Here is a 16,944-nt window from a genome sequence, read left to right as displayed (position 1 = left end):
GGCAGGAAAGATTGCACAACAGACGGGTTGATCTGTATCTCTTTCATTGTTTGCCTGTGATTATCTGTCTGCCAATTTTTGTTTTTTTTCCTTCAACTTTTCCCTGAATCCGGTTGCCTAAAGATCCTTGGCCGAGCTTCTCGCTGTCAATTATAAAAGGAAATTAAAGTCGGTTCCCATCCCAAAATGTGACAAGGTTTCTGACAATATGGGATTGTTCTGATGAGAGACTTTTTCGTTTTTGGTTGATCCAGTTGAGTTGTTCTCTTTCTAGAGTGAAATCAAGACTAGCCTAAAAACTGAAATCAGAAAAAGTTTATTTAATTCACACGGGGTCGCATGACGTTAAGATAAATGGGCCTTCGCATGTGGCAGAGAAGCCACACACCTTTTGCGTCATCTTTAAAGTTCTGGTCATGATTCTACCTGTTTTTGTAAATCTTGTTTTTTGTTTTTTTTAAAAAACAACCAAAGATGTGCTAAAAATGACCAAATACTCAATCACTGTCAGGATTTTAACCTTTAAGATGCCACTTTAATTACTTTTCTTTTGTTATTCATTCCAAAAAAATGAAAACCCCAACAAACTCAAAAAATTAATTATTTTCCGGAAAACAATAAGCAGGACGATGGCGATTAAAGGCCGGGATGAGTCAAAGATTAACAACAAAGCTGATTTGATTGCATTCATATTTTTAGTAGTGACACCTTCCTGCCCAAAAATGCTCCCCAGATTGCCATAAAAAACAGAAACTTCTTCATCTCAGGGCCATGGCAGTATTTTGGAGAGCTGTTTGAAGGGTCATAAATCTAAGAACTCCAACAGAGTTAGACTGGCCGGTTTTCCTGGTCCAGACTCGACTTAAACTCATACTCCATAAATTTTTTAAAAGGAGTGAAGGTGGATCCTAGCTGTCGATTTTAGGGGGAAATATTTTTTGGACATCGCACTTTCTTTTTCCACAAGATGTTAACTAATAAATATCATTTGATCTAAACCATTCCACTGTAGCTCTGGATGTGTCTTGTTTTGTTCTTCTGGAATGACAGAAGAACAAAACCTCAGGCTGAGAGTGGGAATGGATTCTTCTTAAACACTCCGATCGATTTTCTTCCATCAGAGGGTCACTGTTTGGGGTCAGACGATTGAAACTTTGTCTATTTGTGTCTATATTTACGAGAAAACCCACAGTAAACTGAAACGTCAGCAGCAAATTCTTGTTTTCAAAAATAATTGAAGTTGTCTGTTGTACAACTAAGGGAGGATATTTATTCATGTATCATTTATCATGAAAGATTTCTCATAAAAAATTACTGTTGTCTAGGTCATTTTCAATTAATTAAGTAAAAAAAAAAACGTACAGTATTATCGGAAATGATTTTTTTTTTTTTTTTTTTTACCATTTTCACCACTGTTTCATCCACGAGAGCATCAATAAATATCAGTGAATTCCAAAATATGATTAAATGCAGTTACTGTGTGCAGCTTAGTGATGGAAATCACACTTCTTTAAGTGACTGGTGTCCTGGTGAAAAATGTTTCAAATAAAAACGTTTTTCAAGAACAGTATCTGTGTTGGTGGCGCTATGAATGCTGTGCCAAGCAGACATAGCTACACAGTTACCTAAATCTATATATTTTTACGTAATTTCCATCTCTATTGCAATATTACCACAAAATATTGCAATAAAATTCTAAGTCCATATTGCCCTCTACATCCTGGAAAAAGAAAAAATGGTTAAATCAGGAATAAAGTACCAAAAAAAAACACCACATCCATGCCCAAGACGTGCATCTAAAGTTCTGACCAGAACTGTATCCCGTATCGACGTAGCGGTGTTGTCACCGACCTTTGTGCAGAACAGCGTTGGCTGGCTTGTTCCCTGCCAGCGACTCCTTGCTGAGGTGCTGGTGCGACTCCGCCAGGCACTCCACCTCAGCGAAGCGAGCGTTGAGCGCCATGGCCGGGTGGCTCGGGTCCTGGGTCATGTTTAGGTAAGCCGCCCGCCGCAACTGCTCCTCGATCACCAGCGCCTGCTCCAGCAGCTGCCAGGGGCCAGTAAGGAAACGACTCGTTACATATTGAAAAACAACAGACCGGGGGTTCAATATATGGATGGAAGCTCGGATGAAATTATGTCTTAGAAACCTAATAAAATAGATGTTTATATTACATGAAGAATTGACAATCTGACATTAATTATTAAGCTGTGACACTAAATATTTAACTGATTCTGCAAGTTCCTATGGAGCTTGCAGAATCAGTCTCCACAGGAAATACTTCAGCTTAGATATTAGGCAACTGCAGAACAGGGGATATTTTAGTTTCAGGTCTGAAAATGTTAACAAATTCCTATTTACTGAGTGGGAGGAAAATATGTCACTTCTTCCATACAGGAAATCTTTCTTCCTCATTTTTATTTATTTTTTGTCCACTGAACTATAATGTCAAGTCATGCTGGTTTCACTGTTCCTTGGAAATGGGGCAGCAACAAATTTTTTTCTCTCTCTAGAACTTTGCTTTGTTTTCTCGGAGAATCCCAGACGACTAACTTATTTACAAACAGTTTATTGAAATTTTGCCAGGTGATGCATCTAGAACCAGAAAAAAAAGTCATGTAAGACTTGCGAGACAAAGCTTCGTGTTTTTATTTTTGTTACTAAACAAACCATAAGCTAAATGAGAACACTGAAGACATTTAGTTGTTCGATTAGCTAATTCACAAAAAAGCAGAAGTTCCTAAGATTAATCACAACATTAGTCACTGAAACTTCAAAAAACCCCAGGATAAAGGAAATTATAAAGTGGTCTATATATTTGGTCACTCTCTTGTAATTGTTTACCGGTTAGCAGTCTTTTCCTCAGGTCTTGTCAAATCCTAAGTTGTCCTTTGAAATAACGGTATCAGTGTAGCGAGACGTATTCTTCAAGCTGGATGCAACAAAGTCCATAAAGATCCGATGTAATAAAAACATCTTAACCAATATCCCAGGAAAAATCTTGGTAAGACCTTCAGGGTAAATTAAAGAAAACATTAAATGATTGATTAAATGATTAAAAACTCTTGATTCCCTGGAAGAAAACTATAAAATCTTGAGAAAATGCTATAAAAGGGTACTTTGACCTTGTCGTGGTTTGACCGAAGTATTAAAAAGCAACATTTTTTTCATTTTCCGAGTCTGAAAATCAAAGATCAACAACCAATCAAATAGGAAAGACGAAGGTTCCCGTGTCACCCCGAGTTCAATATGTAATATGGATGGCACGGGTACAAAAGTTGCAAAAAATAAACTGCTTTTACACGCTCCTCAGTCATAAATAAAGGACACACAGTACTGTACAATCTGTAATTGTGAAAATGCTCTTTTATTGTTTGAAAACGTAAAATAAGCACAATTTCACTCCTATTGGCTGCGCAGCTGGAAGGACGTGGGGTCAGGATGGATGGATGGACGGACGCGCTGAGGTCAGCTCGGATTGCTCACAGTAGTTTTCCAACTCGCAGCACGTCATTCCCAGATGCCAGTTTTGACATTCCAGACAAACTGAAACACAGCTCTACCTCACAATAACGACACGCTGTTACAGTTAACAGTTTCTGGAGCTGGAAATTGGATTTTAAAAAGTTTTTTATGTATTTCTTTTTATTATTTTTTTTTTACACAGTGCTTCATATTTTATGTAAAAAGTTTCTGCACTGGCACAAGTTTATTTACTTCCAGGGAGAGAGACAAAGCTCTAGGAATCAATTGGCAGCAGCAAACTTTTAGTATTGAGAATACCAGATAATCTTATTGATTTATCAACTGAAGTTATTTTCTCAATGTGATAAGTGTTGCTTGCGTCCTAATCTGCTTTAGCTTTGAATGTGCTTGTGCAAGAATATTCTAATGTGCAACAATGTGTACAAAATTTAAATCTTAAATTTGAAGTGTTTAGTGACATTGTAAACCTTTAACTTCTAACGGGGTGTCTTGCAGCAAGTTGAACTTTTTTTTTTCTGTATCACAGAAAACAAACTCTGTAGGAGACAAATAATGATAATAATAGAAGTTAAAGAAATGACACTTGTAGTGTCCAAAATGGGTATATTTTCGCTCGTGTTCCGTTTTCCACAGTTAAAGCACGTCTTGTTGACATTCCTCCCCTGTAATCTGAAACTCTGTATCCTGTGTGCAACAACCAATCACTACTCACCATCTGTGATTCTATCAGGACAACACATGGGTCATAAAAGATGGAGCAAAGAATTTGATTACAAGTTTATTTTCGAGTAATGCACAATCAACAAGGGATTCAGCGTTCAGGAACAGAATGAGTTTATTTATGCTAATGGAAAAAAAAAATGAACAAAAAATATAAGTAATCTGCGCCTCATTTTCCTTACGACGTTTAAAGTTGTAAAAAAAATCCGTTTGAATTGTTTCAAGGTTTCAGTCGATGCAGAATCAAATGTAATTTCTGAACACCTTGTGTAATTTCAAGATGCATTTGACGAATTTAATGCTTATAACAGTGGACAGCCATCGACTGAATGTGAAAGCTTCCGCATTAAACTGACAGTCGGTACCTCAGATAAAATGCGAGTTTACTCAGAAATATTCTCTTTGCACTGATTTTTTTGGCACACTGTTAAAAAAATGTGAATACATCAAACATAAATAAAAGAAAACCTAGGAGCCTGGGTCAAAAAAATATAAACTTCATCTCATATTTGTCAGCAAATCCACTCTTGTTTACAACTGTATTGCAGGCATTTTATGACTAATTCAGACAAACTGTGAATTAGTAGTGAGTCCAGGAAAACCTGGCTATATATAGCAGTGTTCCAAAACAGAGAGTCGTATTGCACAACCAATCACAGCTGACGGCATCCTGGAGGGAAATTTATGAGAAGTTTTCCGGTTTTTTGCGTGTGTGTGTGCACTGTTGTCACCAGATTTAAGAAAAACTTGAAGAATTTGGTAAAGGGAGATGGCAAGAAACAGTAGGAGAGGGAGATGCAGTAAATGAGGATGTTGAGGGAAGGATCTGAAACATGCGAACCGCTCAAAAACAGGATGAGAGCCCTTACAGAAGTGCAGCGATCAGCAGTACCACTCAGTCAATATGTGGGTCTCAGGGCATCCGTCATACAACCACTGGACGCAGTCAGGTGACGGAAGATGCTGAGACATTTTAGCCCGTTTTTTTTTAGCAACAGAAATAATTTATTTTTGTGAAGTGAAAATGTGAAGAAAAAAAAATAACTTGGATAAATTAGACAGCATGTCTCTAATATCAGACATCAAACGCAAAGCGTAAAAAAAAAAAAAAAGTCCTACCTTAAAACGCCGAGCCAAAAACTTGTTTTTCATTTCCAAGAAGTTTCCTTTATTTGCCTGCGACTTGAACGGCTCATTGACGATTGCGAACTGTGGATCGTTCTGGATGTCCTGCCAACGAGCGTAGCCGTGTCTGGTGAACAGGTCAAGGGTTGTTAAACTGTCTGAGTCAGAGACGGAGCTCCTGTTTGGAAATTTCACCTAAAGTGAATGTCCCAACTTCTGATTTTGACTTAGTATTTAGAGACGATAGCTTATTGTACTGACAAATCATAGCATAAATGTGTATTATGTATATTATTAACTCATATTACTAGGTTGCAGCTAGCAAATATTGTTAAGACATATGAATAGAATTTAAGACCTGTATCTCATCAGAAATGAACAAACTTAGTCCAGCCAATTGGTGATAAATTTGCACTTAATCATGATAAGTGCAAATTTATCATTGGCACTTATGATAAATTTGTGCAAATGATAATATATATAAGCTAATGTTAGCTTATATCAGATCATACTTACTAATATAAGCTAGTATTAGCAATTAGCTTATATTAGCAGCTAGTTAATGGTAGCCTCAACCACCTCGAGTCACAGAACGCTATGAAGTGACGATGTCTGTGAGCAACTCAAACTTTTGCCTCACAGAAAAGTCCTGCAAGAAAAAAACCTCCCACATAGAATTATATAATATAATATATTAAATGGCTTTGCCAGGACAAAATTTAAGATCTGTGATTAATGTTTTTCCTGGGAAACGTACTTTTTAAAATTGAATTTAAGACATTTTAAGACCTTAATTTTAGATACGCAACTTTAAGACTTTTTAAGGATGCGCGGACACTCTGGTACTAGTTTAATTTAAAAAACCTGCCTGTATAGAACAACATCAACTTCTAGCAGACACATATTGCCGTTTACAAAGCTCTTTCTGGCTTGTTGACTTATTAAGCTGCCTTTCTGACTTCCAGTAGAAAAAACCCCCATAAACAAACACAGCGGGGTCATCACCCGGGCAACCGCTGTCAAGGATACACCACGATTCCCGCCAGCAGCCAGAAGTCGTGTCGACGGTGCCAGATCTCGTTCATCTTACCCGAGGAGATGGCAGCCCGCTCCTCGTTCTGCCAGAGAGTGTGCAGCTCTGCAGGAGGAAAACAACGAGGTTGCTTTCAGATCGCTTACCTTCCAGAGTCCCGACTGCAGCAGGTGTGTTTTTCCGCCACACACCCGCAGCTTTTCTGGGTTCATGATCAGGTTCAGGGCAAATTTGGCTCCTTGGTGATATTAATTTGGAACCCTCTGAAAGCAGGACTTATGTTTCATATGTTTATATAAGTGGCACATTTTATGTTGTTTAGACAACTGCACGCATGTTTCGGTCAACCGGTTAAAAGTATTTCCTGAATTACGCCTTTCTCTTCAAATGAGCTCATGTTTTTCTTTAAAAAAAAAAAGTAGAAGTTGAATGCATTTTCCTGAAAAACGTGACTATTAATAAGAACTAGTAAATATACTGTGGACAACATGCGGTCATTTCAAATTTAGGAGTTTTCCCTATCAAAGACATTTGAGTCATTAATAACTGGAAGTATGACACTGCATTTCCCATGAAATGCTGGTCATCCAACATAACACAATCTACTTTTACAAAGATGTTGCTTCATTCTTAGTTCTCTATTTTCATCAAATGTCATGTGTAAACAGCTGAAATCACACATCCACACAGACAAATGCTTCTACAATACAACAGCAGTGCAGCCCTCATCTGTATCTGTAAGTCCTTATATTGTGAAGCTCAGGGATTGCTTCAACAACGTTACATGAATCATAAGATATTTTTTTAGTGACTGACAAAATATTCTTCTATAAAAGCCAAAAAAAAAAAACAGAGCTGACCTGTGAAGCCGCCGTCTGCGATGTTGAACATGAAGCGCGGCCGCTCGGTCTGAGGCTTCCCATTACCCTTTGTCGTCTCCTCCTTGGATGCTTTGATCTCTTTCCCAGCATCCCTTTCACCTTTGACCTCTTCTGTTACAAAAATAGACACCTAATTAGACAAAAATAACAAACTTATTTTAGCATTTTTAAGCAGCGCACCGCACCTCTCTTCAGGTCAGACGCCTCGGTTTTTTCCCTGGCTTCTGTTGCCTCTGAAGATGTTCGCATTTCATCCCTCTTTTCTTTCTCCTTGTCCTCCCCAGGCCTCTCTCCCTCTGCAAGTACAAACTCTCTTAAGTCACACCGATCTTTTTTTAAAAATTATTTTTATCCATCAATGTGGAGCAGCGTAAACGTGATTTACCTGACTTCTTTTCTGTGACGTCGGTGTTTTGTTTAGTCTCCTCTTTACTGTCCTCTTGTTGTTTGTTCTCCTCTGATGTGGCGGCTGAAGACTCGGTCGATTCCTCCATGTCATCCTCTTTGGTGGTACTCTCTTCTTTGCCGTCCATCTTTTGACTTGGAGATGCCTTCTGCGACGATTCTTTTGTTGAGGATGAAAGCTGCCAAGAAGAGTGACACAATCATTTTTAGTATATTTAAAAATTTTACGCACAGCTTTTAAGATATTTTAAGAGACATGAGCAAATCTGATTGTAGAACTTAATGGTTAATTCCAAATTTCCCCAAAACCTTTTCAGATTTCATTAGTATAAAAGTGCGAACTGAAGTCTATATTCATTAGGATTTTATGTAATAAACCTACAAGACATCTTATGAATTTCTTTTACAATTACAGCTGAAGTCTATTGAGATCGCAGCATGTTTTGAGCTAAACCTCTCCCCTGTAACTGTGTTTATCTGCTGCGACCTCTAACACAGTTTCTTCTTCTTTTCCTCTATTTAGCTCATCCAGCTTCCCATCGACTCTGACCTTGTTTCCTGTCACTCCAGAAGAAATGCATAATGCGGCCACCACCGTGTTTCGCCATAGGACTGATAATGTGTTAGTTTCTCGTCACATGTAAAGTTTTCCATGGAAACCAAAGTGTCTCATTTTGACCTGATCTGATCCGGTCACCTATTTCCACATATTTGCGGCGTTCCCTATGTGGGTTACGGTAAACTGATAATGGGAACTCTTAACTTCCTGTTACCAGCGGGCTACTCCTTACAGCTCTTGCATAAAGGTCATATTCTTGGCCTAGAAGTCAACCTACTGGAGTGTTGCTCATTATTGGGTTTCCACAAAATTTTAGAGAAAGAAAACATTTGATGGCTTTACAGTTAAATAACTTGAGATTGTGTTGCATCCGTTTTGGTTGTGGATTGTTTTGTTTCCTTTCTGTACTGTTTTACTGATTTATATACAAGAAGTCATATGATTTGAGCTTCTTATATTAATTTTGTTTAATTTGATGTGTAGAACAGGCATAAATATATGAACCTCGTGCTTTTGTCTGCACGGTTTCAGTCAAGTTGTTGTCAAGTTTATTGTGTTTTGAAGTATGGGTAAAAAACTATTTGATGACTGATTGAATAAATAAAAAAACAATAAATGAAGTTTGTGTTTGTAAAGAAGGAAAATGTTAAATGGTTCAAGGGGTTGTGAATACCTTTGCGAGGTATTGTGTCATATATCATCTTACCTTGTTTAAAAAGCCTATATTTGAGGCTTAAATGGCCACTAAATGTGTTAGCTTTACTTTCACCTTGTTTGACACCAGCCTATAATTATATATAAAAGTTTATGCTTTAATTGTGAAAACGAGGAAAATATTTTCCGGTAGTTTAATTTTTCTGTCAATCTCACATAATTTAGACTTTCTTCTTACTCCAGCTGTGTGGTTGGGGTTTTAGGGACATTGTCTCACCTCCTCAGCGTCGCCGGTCTTGTTGCCGTCCACCTCTCTCTGCTGCTCCTTCTCCTTCACTTTCTCCTTTTCCGCAGAGGCATCAGCGTCCCCCTTCTCCTCCTCCTTTTCGCCCTCCTTCCCGTTCTTCTCCAGCCTCTCCGATGGAGCAGGAGTCGCTGTGTGTGTTCAGACAAACAAACGTGAACGATAAGTACACTCTGGGTGCCTTTAGTTTAGAGCACCCCCTGCTGGATCTACAGCCCGTGGGGTCAGCTACCTGGCTTTGAGGTGCATGGCGTGTTGTTGAAGCTTGCGTCGGGTGTGGGAGTCGCGGTCTTAGCGGCGGGAGAGGAGGCCCGGGAGGACGATTTGTCAACGGTGACCTCGGGTTTGAGCTCCGGAAGGCTCCACCGTCCGTTGATGTGCTCAAACTCTTGGATCTGAACACGAGAAAGCCAAAACTGAGCAAAACATAAATTGAATAAAAGCCTGAGACGTGCATAGTTTATCAATTACAATTTTTTTTCCTAAATAAACCAAAGGCATGCCATTTGGACTTGGCAGATTATCAAACATTACAGAGGGCAGATCAGGACGGCTGCAGGTCTAAACAGGTTGGACCGCAAACTGGGTGGAAGATGTTTAAATGAAGTAAAATAAACTGGCAAACTGGAAGCTGCAGAAATCAAAACAACTCGCTGGAGGTCTTTGCAAGAAAGAAGTTTGGAATTTGTGTGATTCTTTTTTATTATCCACCTGCAACAATTAGTGTTTCTAACCAGTTAACATGCATTTTTACTAAAGTTGTTTTCTGACTGACGTTGAATTTTAAATATCAGAATCCAACCTCGTTCTGTTTCGGGGAAAACGGCTGCACCTCTAGAATGCTTATTTAGAGAAATTTTAGTTTGGATCACAATTATTTATTTTGTGCTTGTACTTGACACATTGCAGCCAACACTGTCGCCCGAGCCGCAGTCGCCCTCGGTCTGAAGCGTTTGTTTAAAAACTCATTTCTAAAAGCTCCAGACTGCTGCTAGTGATCAGGAGGGTCTCATTCTTTGGGCAGAGTTAGACTAAACATCATCCCATGGTGTTGCATGATGATCGTGAAACAGAATGGGCAAAAAAAACCCAGGAAAGATCAAATTGGCTTTAAGTCTGGTCAGACTGTTTAGAACTGTGTGTTCTTTGAGGGAGATGTTGTCTTTTTGGTTTTTTAGTTACAACAGAGTTTCTGCAGGCCTCACTAAATCAAATTTAAGACCTTTTTACAACCATTATGAATGGAATGCAAGACTTATGTCCACAGAAATTTATGCATTTTGTCCAGCCAAAAGGTGATAAATTTGCACTTAATCGTGATGGACACAAAAATGCTAGCTAGCTAACTAGCTGGCAAGGGGATGTTAGCAGTGAGATATCGGTAGCCTCAGCAGCAGCCTTTATTGGAGGAATCGAATAAAAATGTCTGAGTACAACTCAGACATTTTCTGAAAAGTCCCCATAAAACAGAATATACAAGATTTAATAGTCCAGTCTAGACAAAATTTAAGACCTGTAATTAACATACTAAAGGCCAACTAATTTCCTAAATAAATTTAAGATATTTAAAATGCCTCAATTTTATACACACGAAGTTAAGACTTTTTAAGACTTAACGGATGTGCAAACACTCTGTGTGCTAACAAAACTAGCCAAAGGAAATCTTCATTTGACACCTATAAATCTGACATGTTCTCCATTTGTCTTTTAGACAAACTGCCTGTTTCAGATTAGCAGAACTAAAATGTGGTCACTGTTCTGCCCGTCTTTCATTTTCTGACCTTCTTCTTGACCAGAGACATGACGCCAATACGCGTCAGGACGAGCTGCCGACACAAGCCCTCCCTGGGGACGCCGTCGGCAAACGTCTCGGCCCCGTCGGCGACCGGCTCGCACAGGTGACGCATGAAGAGAGACACGTAAGCTCTGCGTGAAAAAGAAAAGGCAATACGTTGATAAAAAATAAATAAAAAATACTCAGTCAGATGAGGATAAGCATACTTGATGCCAGCTGTTTTGTTGTTTTCACTTACTTGAATTCCTTCTCAGTTTTTCCCCTGAGGTCCCTAACGAGCCACTGAGATGAGAACGCGTCCTGAGACGGCATACCCCAACGCATCACCGCGTTCAGGAAAGCTTTGCGCTGCCGTGTGTTGAAACCAAGAACCTATTGAGGGAATAAGAAGCATTTCATTTTTCTACAAGTAAAGGTGGCGCTGAGAACAGCTGAAAAGCTGAAAAAACACCTGGAGTTTGTAAAAGTGTCTAAATCCCTTGAACTTATTTCCATTTTTTCACACAACTGCAAACTTCACTGTAGTTTACTGAGGCTTTATGGCATACAGGGACAAATCAGGACATAATTGTGGAGTCAAAGAAATAGTATTCATAGTTTTCAAAGATTTTTGTATATAAACATCTAAAAAGTGTGATGTACCTTTGCATTAAAACGCTCTTTACCCCTAAATCCAGCATGAACAATTAAATTTAGAAGTTCAACCCACCAAGATACAGCTACTTGCCTAAACTGTGAGGTTGGCTAAGGAGACCATTAATCAGACAAGAAGCCAAGGAGCCAAAGATAACTCGGGAGGAGTGGCAGACATCCACAGCTCAGGAGGATTCTGCCTGGGCCGCTATTAGAGATCAAATCTGGTCTCAGCTGTTTAACAATAAACACAGTAAATCTATGGAGGACAGATGTTCCATTTAGATGAGATCAAAATCAAACTTTTTAGTCGATAAAAACTTCAGCCTATCAAAGTGCAACGTTATTAGAGGCAGTACCCAAAAGATTTGCGCTCAAAGGTTGTTCAACAAAATATTTCCTCAAGATCACTTATTACAAATGCACTCCACACTTTTCAGATGTGTATTCATACAAACAATTGAAAACTATGCATCATTTTGCTTCCACTTTTCAATTTTTGCTGGGATCACACAGAATCCCAGCAAAAAGTACTGATGGTTAAGGTTGTGACGTAAAAAAATCTAAAACAATTCCGAGAGATGTGAATACTTTTGCAAGGCACTATGTAGCTCCAGGAGGTGTTATTATATATGCAAAAATGTCTTTTTCTGAGAAAGTTCAACAACTTGATCATGACAAAATAAACTTAGAGTCAAAACATGAGCGATGGAGACCAATATAATTACACTACTATCAGGATAAACAAGAAAGTTCACTTTTTTTTTGGAGATGGATTAGCTTTACAGTGAACTCTAGTTTAAGATAAGATTTTTCACATTAATTATGAAATAAACAGAGAGCCAGTTTAGACCCATTTCCAAAATAATCACAATCAAACAGCCCAGAAGTTGAAGAAGGACTTGTTGGTTTGGTGGACAGACCTCTATGTTGCCTCCCACTCTGGCCAGAAGAGGAGGCAGAGGTTTATCTTTCTCATTCCTCAGCTGACGACGTGACTGCCTCCGACCTGCGAACAAGAGCAGCCAACAGAAATCGTGTGACAAGCCACGGAGGAATATTAGCTGAGAGGGAGGAGAGATTATTAACATTATGTTACAGATTTATCCCTAGATTTATCGCGAGTGGATGTCAAGGAATAAAAAAACACACTCCTGATATGATTTAAGTTTTTTCTTCTATCTCTCTCCTGTAGGAGATGGTTGGAATCCTTGGCAGTCTAACTCATGCACTTCTGCCAGAAAAAGCCGCAACGACTAAATCAAAGTCAGACTGTGATTCAACGCAGACCTGCGAGTGTGTCGGACAATCTTTCACGAGCAGTTTCCTATCGACTTTCACGTGTCGTCTTCTGTATTTCGTTCTTTGTTTTATCGCTCCTTACCTTCTGGCCGATCGTCGAAGTCCTCATCCTCCTCCTCGGAGCCCACGGAGTATTCGGACTGGTTATCTGAAATGTCAGCATGCCACTCTGAAACAGCACACGGTGCTTTGTCAATAGGCCAGGCCCATTCCCTTCCACTCTGCAAATAATGCCTTACACCCCCAAACTTCTGAAGTAAAACACCAATCCAGTAAATTGCAGTTATTCTTAGGGTTGTCCTAAACAATATTTCTTTCTTAAACACAAGCTTGATCCTCTTCCTACAGCATCAGTAGCGTGAAACAGCTGGTAGAACTTTGCCAAACTTCTGTGAGCCTCTCCAGATCCAAAGCCGGTCATTACCTTGGTCTTCCTGCGCAGCGTCGTTGTAGTTCACAGGCTTGCGGTTCCTCTTCCCTTTACCTAGCTTGCTGGCCAGGTCCTCCTGCTGCTGCTCGTAGTGATGCCGCAGCAGTTTCTCCCAGTAATCCGGGTCCACGTTCTCCTCCTGCTTGATGATCTCCCGCTCGATCTCCTCAATCTACAAGCACACAGATTGGAAGAGGCTAATTATCTAGACTCACCGAGGCATCGTACTGTAATGTGCAGTAGCGGGGACGGTTTGCCAGAAGTCACGTCGGGGAAGAAGCAAGTAAGGTAAGAGCACAACTGGATTTGTGGCAGAAATCTAAAACAAACTGGGGTGAGAGATCACCTTCCAACACAACGACCCTCAATATCATTTGTGGTCGATATGGACTTGACGTTTTATCATGATATTTTGCGGTACTATTGTGATAGCAATAAAGGTTGCTATCACAAAAGGTCTTAAGAACTATTTATTACATCTTTTTAGGTAACCGTATGGCCGTGACTATAGTCATAGAAATACAAATAACGCTTTTGAAAAATATTCCCAGGGTAATTTGTATCACTAAATTGCACACGGTAACTGTATTTCCAAATTTGTTGGTATTTATTGATGCTTCCATTGAACAAACTGTGGAAAACATAGTAAAACTATAAATTCTGAGAATAAAGACATTGCTGGGGGTGGGAGGTTTTAAAGATCATTAATTAGAATTTATCATAATAATGATAAATCAAAATTCTTGTCATGATAAGAAATTTGTCACGAGAAATGCTAAACAATATACATATCTATAATATGTATATCTAGAATCTACCATATATCTACCATTGTAGATATATCTATTGTAGATAGGCACCACCATAGCTACATATCTACACTGTGACCCAATGACTCAGCAGAACCGCAAATCAAACTGAGATTCTGCTACAAGACTAGACTATTGTTCAGGAGCTGGTTAGACAACCTGAAAACAATTTAGCATTGGATACAATAGGAATTAAAAGCCAACACGTTTAAAGGTGAATTTGAAGGTTTAATCTGGACAAAGATGATGCCAAGGTTCCTGACATCATTGGTGGAGGTCAATTTAATCCCATCCAAAGTCAGTAAGTACAGATGTTTTTAGATGTTCTGGTCCAAAGACACCAACCTCTGTCTTGACTGAATTTAAAAACATTATTTAAAAGCTATAAAAAGTTTGGATGTGTTGAGGCCTGCCTGCAGTCTAATTAACTCGTTGGATTCATCATCACCCTGCATCGCTCTATAATTACTTCTGCCATGAGAGGAAGATTTATAATTTAGATTAACACATAAACTGACTGAACTCTGTCAGACAAAGGTGATGTAAACAAGCCTAGCGCTATTCTCGTGACCCCTGCAGCATGTTGGAGCTGCGGTATTCCTGCCAGCAGATGCACTGCTGGCACCTTAGTTTATTAATGCCGTTTCAAACAACAAGCGAAGCGGTGCTTGTGAATGCTGCACAATCCTAATCATCTGACTGCTCATCTGCACCGGCGGCTGGCAAACAAAAACATTCATGAAATCAGGGAAAAGCTTTAGGCACGGCTATAAATAGCGTATTGACGTATTTAAAGTCTCTGACAGGTGAAGATAAGGGACCAGCCTGAGTTATAATGATGTTAATCAAACTTTCTCTTTTTGCTTAAGTACAGTGATTTCACTCGGTTGTGTTTTTTTTTTTAAAGCAACCCTAACCTCTGGACTTTTAAACATGGCGTACCACATGTTTTGATTGGCTGCTGTTACCAATGAGCCCGCCTCCATCTCCTGTTGAAAGACGCTTTCCTCCTGTTTCAGCAGCAAAACTGGTGCTGGGTTAGAAACTGGGCAAAAACGCCCCTCATCGACATGGTACCAATTTATTCTGACACAGTCTTTATCTTTTACATGCTACTTGTCAGATGTTTTTTTTTTTTATCATCATTGCCTTTTAATAAGAAGAAGAGCTCTCTTTTTTCTCATTGTAGTTTCCAGGAAGTTTGCAATATGACTCCTGATATAGAGATAGTGTCAAATGATACAAAGGATAAACTTGGCAGCGTTTAATTTCTAGGTTAACTAATATTCTCTGGAAAGAAAACGACTGCGTTGCCATTAATCTGCAGCAGAGCAGCCTCCCTGGAGTGTATACAGTTTCTGGGCCGAAGACCAAATAAATTAAAATGTTTATTTTGGATGATTCTGCTCTGCATCCTCAATTCTAGAGAACTCTAGGTCTCTCCATCTTTCTGAGTGTGTGTAAGTAATGCAAATTGTAAAAGAAACTCTAAACCAGAACTTTCACTGTTTGTGACAAGTGTGTGCAAACAGAAAGAGTTTGTTTTAACTCTAACATCCGAAATACAAACAATACAACATTGCATACCCCAAAATTCTCTTTAGCCCTGCCAGGAAGCAATCCATTCAGTACACGTCAGTACAACTTTGTGACTGTGTCGCTCCTGCTTCCATCTCACCTTGTCCTCCTCTCGGACCATGTACTGGGCAACCTTAAAGGAGCTCAGGTACTCGTTCATGTTCTGGACGTCCGAGTCGTCCGTGGCGTCTTGGCTGCGATCCAGCAGCCTCTCGATGGCGGTGCTGTCGTAGTGAATGACGCTGCCCTCATCCTCAACTTTGTCCCGAGAGTTGTTCTTCATACCTGGCAGAGGCAGAGTCATAAAAGCTCATAGAGGGTTCTGTTGACATTAGGGCTGCAGCTAATTATTATTTTAGCAATCGATTATTCTATCGATTATTGTGACGATTAATCAGAGAACAGAAATTGTCATGTTCTGCAGATTTTTCATTTAATTTTTTTAACTTATTTTACATACTAGAAATACATTTAGAAACATGCACTTGTTAACTGTATTCTTTAGTTGGCTGTTAATCGAAGTATTAGTTGACAGCTATTTCGATTGATTCATCACAATTAAACCGATTAATCGCTTCAGTTGATATAGTTTCAATCAGCAGAGCAGGCTTCGCTAAAAGTCCATCCCAACACGCGTCATTTCCTCACCTTCTCCTTCATCCTTGAAGAGCTCCTCCGTCCCAAACTTGAGGATGTCATCCAGCTCCTGCTTCGTCATGGAGCCGGCCTTGGATCCCAGACCTGGCCGCACCACCAGGTGGGTCAGCATCATCTTCCTTTTGGCTACCTGGGTGATGCGCTCCTCCACGCTGGCTCGCGTCACAAAGCGGTAGATCATCACCTTGTTGGCTTGCCCGATGCGATGAGCTCTGCTGAACGCCTGCACGGGAAACAGCCCCGTTTCTGTTAAGGAGCGAATAAAGGTGATACCGAAAACCTTTACTGTGGAGGAGCTGAACTGCACCTGAATGTCATTGTGGGGGTTCCAGTCAGAGTCGAAGATGATGACCGTGTCGGCCGTAGCCAGGTTTATGCCCAGACCTCCGGCTCTGGTGGAGAGCAAGAAGCAAAACTGACACGCTCCGGGAGCTGCGAGTGTGAGAGGCAGAATAAAAAACGCAAATAAATGTGGAGTCAATGCACTTTAAATACCAGCATAACTGGGATTGTATCAACAGAAATAAAATGTGCCATGATATGCAAAAAGGCAGTATGAAGTTAAGATCTAA

General features: G+C 39.7%; 1 protein-coding gene across 6 annotated transcripts in view; it reads right to left on the bottom strand.

The window, feature by feature from the left end:
• Positions 1–16,944, bottom strand: part of chd3 (chromodomain helicase DNA binding protein 3) — a 49,907-nt gene that overhangs the window by 16,346 nt on the left and 16,617 nt on the right. For 3 of the 6 annotated variants that reach the window (XM_023346118.1, XM_023346121.1, XM_023346117.1), the window contains exons 22-37: positions 16,680–16,804; positions 16,364–16,595; positions 15,816–16,000; positions 13,323–13,500; positions 12,981–13,067; positions 12,520–12,605; positions 11,202–11,335; positions 10,950–11,094; positions 9,401–9,563; positions 9,142–9,299; positions 7,632–7,830; positions 7,432–7,542; positions 7,226–7,357; positions 6,362–6,470; positions 5,327–5,459; positions 1,852–2,047 (exon numbers count right to left, since the gene is read on the bottom strand). In XM_023346118.1, coding sequence (XP_023201886.1) covers positions 1,852–2,047; positions 5,327–5,459; positions 6,362–6,470; positions 7,226–7,357; positions 7,432–7,542; positions 7,632–7,830; positions 9,142–9,299; positions 9,401–9,563; positions 10,950–11,094; positions 11,202–11,335; positions 12,520–12,605; positions 12,981–13,067; positions 13,323–13,500; positions 15,816–16,000; positions 16,364–16,595; positions 16,680–16,804 — 2,373 coding nt within the window. The remainder of the gene's footprint in view (positions 1–1,851; positions 2,048–5,326; positions 5,460–6,361; positions 6,471–7,225; positions 7,358–7,431; positions 7,543–7,631; positions 7,831–9,141; positions 9,300–9,400; positions 9,564–10,949; positions 11,095–11,201; positions 11,336–12,519; positions 12,606–12,980; positions 13,068–13,322; positions 13,501–15,815; positions 16,001–16,363; positions 16,596–16,679; positions 16,805–16,944) is intronic. The other 3 variants (XM_023346122.1, XM_023346119.1, XM_023346120.1) reach the window with 3 other exon arrangements.

The sequence above is a fragment of the Xiphophorus maculatus genome, chromosome 14 (assembly GCF_002775205.1).
Source record: "Xiphophorus maculatus strain JP 163 A chromosome 14, X_maculatus-5.0-male, whole genome shotgun sequence".
In the NCBI taxonomy this organism is placed as follows: domain Eukaryota; kingdom Metazoa; phylum Chordata; class Actinopteri; order Cyprinodontiformes; family Poeciliidae; genus Xiphophorus; species Xiphophorus maculatus.
This window is presented reverse-complemented; position numbering and strand designations above follow the sequence as displayed.